Here is a 7644-nt window from a genome sequence, read left to right on the forward strand (position 1 = left end):
TTTGATAGCAAATTCAAATGTTTATTTACAACTGTTTATATTCAAAACAAAGAAAAGTGATCTAAATACAAAGAGAGAGAAAGATGGTGACTAGTCTCCCTGAGCTTTACAAAAACGAAAGAAAAAGAGACAGACGAGAGAGATGTTCCGTACGCAGCTAACGCTGCTTCAATGAGAAACTACAGAACAGACAACGCAGTCACACAACAGCATTTCACGTGAACTCTTTTGCACAAACCTGACAAATTTTGCTCCATAAATACGTGACTTGAAAAAAAAGCAAACATGTTTTGGAACTATGATGCAAAACTGACCAAAGCTACTAGCATTAAATAATCTCCCGTTACACATCTTTAGGGAAACATCAAGATTAATGACCATGGAAAAGTTAAGAGTTTTAAATGTGGGGTTAAATGTTGCCTTAATTTGGAATACCTCGAATTCAGTGAACTTTGCAGAAGTGAGGCCGTTTAAAAAACAAAACAAAGAACAGGAAGACTTTCAGTTCTGAAAAATTAACCAACTCCCCAAATACAAAAACAGGATCAAACAAGGCCTCTGCCATTACCTCACTGGAACAAGTATTTACAAATCCTTCTGTCAGTTAGCACATTGCTTATCCCTCCCCCACCCGCCAAAAGGTCATCAGCCCTTACTCAGCATCGCCCTTTCGAACAATAACCTTCCTGTGTCAGTCGGGTCTCTGTATTGTTCCCGTTCTGCTTCGTCATCCCAGGAGGTTCACAGGAGGCTGACGGATGCATGACTTTTCTGGAGTTGCGTTATGAACTTTTGTACAATAGATTAATCACAGAAGCAGATGCGGGGCATGGTTTCACTATCTGCTCGCTTATGAGGGCTTGTTTTTTTCTTCCTGTGAATGATCGGCAAAAAAGAAACAAAAACGTGCATTTTGGGTGGAGGGAGGTGATCATTAGCATGTTACACTATATCCAATTACATATACCGGTATATGTAAAAAAGACAAAATTACAAAACATTCACTTGGCAGAGACCAAATCTATGAACAGCAGTGGCAATCACAATAATTAACATAGCGATCCAAAGGTTACAACGGCATGGACACTGTACTGGAGACGATACTCGCCGCGGGTACCACAGCAGTTCTGTGAGTGAGCATCGAGTCTTTTGGGTAATGATGCCAGCTGTTTGGATGTAAAAGCAGAGAAAAAGTAGCGCCCCCTACAGGGAAAGAGTTGTCCATGGCTCACCAGTCTGCTGCCATCCAGCAGGACGTCCGGTTCGGGATGGGACGCATGACAGTTGGCATGTTGGAAATCAAGCACAGGTCAAAGGCGTGCGTGTCCATTCTTTTCTGGTCATACTGGGAGTCCGGGAGGACCCTTATTGGGCAACGTTGTATTGCTTCACTACCGGGATGCTTTGGTGTTGCAGGAATCAGGAGATGCTGAATGTCCATCTGCTGGCTGAGCCCGTTTGGGTGCCGAGGTGCGGTGGAACCAGTGTAGGGAAGGCTAGCAGATGTCTAGGAAGGCGGAGCAGCGGTCTCCGGGTGCTGCCACTAATGCTGGGAATTCTGTACTGGCTGTCCATTTGGGATAGTGCCGTTACTCTGCTCATCCTCCTCCTCCTCCTCTTCACTGACCAGGAACTCCTCTGGAGGCCAGCGAAGCTCCCCGCTCTCAACTTCTCCCTCTGTTGGCTCCACCACAATGGATGGCAGGCGGTCCTTAAGCTTGCAGCAGCGGTCAAAGTCTGAAGGGTCTGGGAATATCTAAAAGAGGTGAAACAGGGGTGAAAAGCTAGTTAATTCACGGTCCAAGATCCTGCAGTCAAGCTTAATCCGAGCCAACAGCTAACCCCTGCAGTAGAAGTAGAAATTACTTGCGAGCATATTTCTAAATACACAATTAACCTGGGGTTAATTGAAGGCTTGAAGGCACCGTTACACGGCTAAACAACCACAGAGGAAGTGATCTTCAGACAAAACATCTGTAACGGGAAGCGATGTCTCAAAAATCCTGGTGGCATACCTGCAACTGCAGAGCCCGCATTCCTCCAACAAGGTGGCTTTTGCACGCGTGCCAGCCGCCAAAACACAACTTCACAAAGGAACAGGAACATCAGTGGTTGTAAATGACGCATGTTAAGAGAATTACAGTAGAGGCCTCATCTTGTTTAAGCTAAATGCTTTGGGAGGCACTGTGCCAAGCTGCTCTGCTTACAAACTCATCCGGCCTCGGTGCTGGGAATATTATACAAGAGCACAGCTTTAAACCAATGCAGAACTGTTTAGCTGCATTGTTAGCCGCTAACCCTGGACACAGCATGCAACACAAATGTTTGCCGGACCCGAGCGAGGCAAACATTCCGTCTTGGCAAGACGGGACATCCCAGCCTGTCTGTTCTCAGGAACTCCAGGCCGTAGAACTCGATTTTTTTTTAAACTGTTTGGATAAAGTGGATGAATATTTTTAGACCTGCATATTTCACTCCAAGACACTGGAAAGAGGGAGGGAGGGAGGGGTTGATATCGCTGTCTGGGCAAACAGCCGAGTGGAAAGAAAGCATTGGATGTGGCAGGAGAGAGAAGATGAGGGAGATGGAGGAGATCCAGCTGTGTCTGTGTTTCACTTAATTCCATAAGAGATGGATGACAAGGGGGAGTGGGTTAAAAAAAAAAAAAAAAAAAAAAAAAAAAAGAAAAAAAAAAAAAAAAAAAAGTATTAGCGAGCTATAAATATTGCTGTGTATTTGTCGGGTTATGAAATCCTGCGTGTGTTTGTATTCTGCGCGATGACGTGCAATTGCACCCCTGTACGTTCCCACATCAGCCTTTTCTGGCCTCCGTCGCCAAACCTCATACGCGTCAGCACCAAGTAGAGCTGGGCAAGAGCCGACCTTCCCGCTGGATACCCGGCACACATGTGTCACGGCTTATTTCTCTTTCGGTAACGTCGGGCAATAACACATCGCCCAGGCACAACGGCGGCTATTTTAAGATGTTTTTAGTGATTGAGGCATCGTGCACCGCAGTCATGACTCATGGCAGTGCCTTTTCAGATGATAATTCTGCCACCGTTTCCTTCATCCCATCTCTGGTGCTGGGTCTCATTCATTTGAATGAAAAAGCACAGATGGAACATAATGGTCAGGATTTGAGTCAAAGTTCCTGGCACCACGGCGGGGGGAAGTGGCGGAAGCGCCGCATCACAGTGCTTCTCTGGAAGGCTGGCTGGGCCTCCAGGCAAATGGTGGAGGTGACGGGACACAGAGCCTGGATGGAAAGAGTGGATCCAGATCCACTCATCTACATAGACAGCTTCACAGCTGGGGTGTGAACTGGGGGGAAGTTGGCTTTCTTCCTGTGGGTCAGTTGACATCCTCCACATCCCCATACAGCGGTGCAAACTGGGCTATTGTATTAGCTGTATGAAAGCATCAATTTTGTATGACCTCATGTGTCTCAACAGGAAATACCTCTTAACTGTGAGCAGTAAAAGCCTGAGGAGGAAGAACCTGCCTAAAGATATGTTGGTAGTCTTTACTTAATAATGACCACTTAAAATGAAGCCATTAGACCTCCTATCCAAAACACTAAGTGCATTCTTAAATATCAATTTATATTAAAATGCAATGTCTTAACTCTGGTACAAAATGTGACTGTGGAATAAGCCGGCGGCTGTGCGTTTAAGTAGTTTCCATGCAGCCCCTGTTGAAGTGACAGTGAAACAAAGCTGCAGGAACACCTTGTCAAGATCATCTGATGGCTGCTTCTCTCATGTCTCTGCAGCGACAGTTTAATTTTGAGACGAGCTGCAGGAAATCAGAACTTCCCAGGTGTGTGCTACTTTTTTTTTTTGAGAACCAGCCACAACCTCAAATGCCCCCTTAGAAATGAGCCTAGCCTGCTGCAACGGCTGCTGACTTCATTAACTTTCCAGTCACATGTTAGAGATCCAACCTGTCTGTTTATTATTAATGCCCACACATTCCAAGGTTAACATGAGCAGTTCAACATGCGACGCGGCTGCTTTTATGCATCCTACCTGGAAGGTGAGTCTGTCCTTGCTGGGGCTGAGCCTCATGTCCTCCATGGGGGTGCTGTTGATCATCACCTCAGTCATATCTCGGCTGGGCACAAACACTGGTCTGCAGAAACAAAAAGGAGGTTTTTCTTGAGAGAAATCAAAAGGAAAAGAGCAATGTATTTCCCCTCCACCAAGTTTGTTTTGTTTCTGCCTAGCTCACATCACAGCGTGCACAAAATCGGCACCGTGTGAAGGCACTGCAAAGCTGCAGACTCTCGCTGCGGTGTGCACGAGGTGGCCGTTTCTAAGTACAGCATGATGCGCTGTTGCATTGGCAGCAAGGGAGAACAGTCATTGTGAGAGAGTTGCTGGGGGTGTGTTGTGGTGGAACTCGATGCACTTAGTTCCACCAAAGCAGACCCAAACTTTCCATTTCAGATGAGCAAAAAGGGTTTTGTTGATTAACCTTCGGTGCGTTTGCTGTGGAGTATTGTTGGAGGAAGGCCTCAAACAAAAGACATCAAGTTGGTACCTCTCACTGAAAGACACCCTGTACCGAGACAAGACACCGAGCGGCCTTCTCATGCTCTATTTTGAGCCTGGTGCCTTCTGGTCAGAGGCCACAGGCGTGAGGTTTGTGTGGTCACTTGCTATATAGAACACGACCTGATGTTCGCTCATAACCTTGCATCATTGTTTTTTCCCCTAGAGATCTGTGGGCTTTGGTTGACCTAGTTTGAATCCTAAATACATTTTTGCCAACAGAATATTGCTCATATTTTATGCTTGTGATACGCAATCATTGTGATTCACTTTCCGTTAACACAAAATGTACGAAGTGAAAACTGAATCTGATGGACCGACCGTAAGCTTTACTTTATGTCAGAGGCGATGGAATACTGGGCTGAAACAATGCCTGGATGTCCAAAAATAAAGGAAACAACATGGAAAAACAAGGTCAGCTGGGGCTGCAATGGAACTTATTTCCTCACGAAAGTGGGGTGCGAGTGGGGTGAGGCAGGCATGCAAAAAAACTGGAAGAGGAGAACAGGGATAAGTGTCAACCTGAGCAGAGGAGGAATGAGGAAGAGAGAGGAAAGCAAAGGAAAGATAAACACTCAGGTCCTGCCAGTCATATTTCTGTTAGGGGATTGTATAAACATCCTGCTCGGCTAAGAATAACAGAACATCGACCTAATAAAACATAACGGGGCACAATGAGGAGGAAGTGTGTGTATGTGTGTGTGTCGACCTGGAAGGAAACAAATACACACTTATTATTGCTTCAGGTTTCAAACTGGGACAGAGAGCTGCATGTCGGCTGCAGTTGGATCATCCTACCTGTGAAACCTCACATGACCGGCCCCATGGCAACCTTTAACCACCCGACCCGCTCTGGATCACGCAGTCCTACCAGCTACTTAGTGTCACAGTGCGTCAGGGAACAGACTGACAGCACGTTCAATGGAGTCATTAACAGTCCATCCCAAAGACACCGACAGGATTAGTTGAGCTTATCGCCATTTTTGGTTTTGCTTAATAGCTGACAATTTGCCAGGAAACGACTTAAGTTCCCTCAGGTGGTTTTGGCAGCTGCTGCACATAAACCCAGCGACAACGAGCGCATCGGCTTCTGTAAAACATCGACTCAACCGTGTTATAAAGTCACCATATTCCTCATACTGAAGCGCGACACCGGGTTCAAAGACCGCACAGGCCCCTCCTGGAGTGGCCCCTTGCAGACCCCCCCCCACACACACACATGTTATATAATCTTTTGTTTCCTCTGCACCATCCCGCACCTGCTACTACCAGCATAAATCTTCTGCAGTGCAATAGGGCATGGCTGTGTGTGTTCCATGCCAAGCTAAGTCAGACAACTCTGCAGGTATGTGGGTGGCGGTGGGGGGGAGCTGCTGCATCCACATTCCTGACTGCTGAATCCGACTCTGGAAACATGAGTGTCACCGCTCTGGTGCGAAGGATGATGCTGGACTGAAGATAAAACTGCGTTGCCTTAAACGCCACAGTCGTTTTCTGTACATGTTGTGAGGGGAAGGATGTCTGCCTCATTCCCAGTATCAGAAAACAGCTGCAATGTAAGAGATTTTTTAAATTGATTTTTCTTAAAAAAGAGGTTTTATATCGTTTAGAGCTCTGTGGGACTGAAGCACAAGTTTATCTAAGAAGAAGAAAAAGAAAGCAAGAAAGAAATGTGCTTCCACAGCAAAGCCATCACTATTGGACTTCCTGGTTGAAAACAACGTTGAGGTTTGAACAGCAGTCACAAAACAACTTTTGAAAGCAACCACCGTCTGCTCAAAACAAGTGACAGCAGATCAAATGTCTGACTGGAACTAGACGGCTGAAACAAATAGGTGCATCCATCTTTATCCTGACTGCACCTGCTGCATGGAGGGGACACCGAGGATGACGCGTCACTGAGGGACGCAGTTAACATGAAAAATCTGAAAAAGACTGCGTGAACATGATGACCTTTATATACAAAAAAGACCTCGTGTAGCAGCATAAAATCGATTTTCGAGCTGTTTACAAAAAGTAAAAAAACAAGTGTAAAAGAAATTAATCTCACAATCTCCTTGTGATTGAACCCTCCCCGTCAGAAATACATCAACTTTAAATGAGCCGATGGACTAAAAGCAGCAGCTGAGGTGGAGACGCGCGTACTCACCGGTAGGTCAGCGGGGAGCAAACAGACATGAATTCACACCTGCGACCAGTTCTGCTGCTGCTGCTGATGTTGATGATGAAGACGGAACCTTGTCACAGCCTCGGTTTTAGTTCGGCTGTCGCGCAAAGCGAACGGAACTGTGCGGTCAGCGTTGCTGTGCGGCGCGACACCAACTCGGCTCGTCAAACCTGCGCGTCTGAGCGTCACAGCGGGCGGCGCGGGCTTTTTATCACAGAGGCGTGTGTTTTCTGCCGACCGGGACACACCCCCCGTCTAGAAAAACCTCAATGACAGCTTATTATCAGTCAGAGCCAATCAGAGCGCAGCCCGGATGACGCCAGCAGTGTCGACGACCCTTTCTCATTAGATCCCGCTGCGCGATGCCATTGATTTGTGGTCTCCAAGGCAACAGAGTGACAGAATCAGTCTCTCCAATGCTGAAAACCATTTCGTGACATTTATCCGAATGAGGAATACATCTAAGGGGGAGGGGGGAGATAGAGAAGCTCGACTCATTCACAAATTTATTCCAAGGGCAAGCCAATGTCGCGTTTCAGGGGGACCGAATGGGCTTCCTGAGTTCCGTGTATATTAGGACCACGACACGCCAAATACAATTAATAAGCACTACATTTCTATTGTGATCATGTTCACGATCATTATGCACACATGGCTGACTTTACATACCTTCCCATTTGTCCTGCACACACCAGGCTGCACATTCAACTCATGCAAGACAGGTGCCTGGTTCTGGTCCGCTCAGGAAGGCATCCTTTGCTGCCATCTTGTGGCCAAATAGGAACACTTCTCTGAAATGAAAAATCCATCCATCCATCCATCCATCCATCCATCCATCCATCCATCCATCCATCCATCCATCATCCATCCATCCATCCATCCATCCATCCATCCATCCATCCACCTTCTGCTTTTCCTGTG

General features: G+C 46.6%; 1 protein-coding gene across 1 annotated transcript; it reads right to left on the reverse strand.

Moving 5' to 3' along the window:
- Window positions 1-6933, reverse strand: lbh (LBH regulator of WNT signaling pathway). The gene is made up of 3 exons (XM_057058974.1): window positions 6706-6933; window positions 4032-4134; window positions 1-1756 (listed from the first exon to the last, which is right to left on the reverse strand). Exons 1-3 carry the CDS (start codon window positions 6732-6734, stop codon window positions 1544-1546), a joined length of 345 nt encoding a protein of 114 aa, XP_056914954.1. The 5' UTR covers window positions 6735-6933; the 3' UTR covers window positions 1-1543.
- Between the last annotated feature and the right edge of the window lie 711 nt (window positions 6934-7644).

The sequence above is a fragment of the Takifugu flavidus genome, chromosome 16 (genome assembly GCF_003711565.1).
Source record: "Takifugu flavidus isolate HTHZ2018 chromosome 16, ASM371156v2, whole genome shotgun sequence".
Lineage (NCBI taxonomy): Eukaryota > Metazoa > Chordata > Actinopteri > Tetraodontiformes > Tetraodontidae > Takifugu > Takifugu flavidus.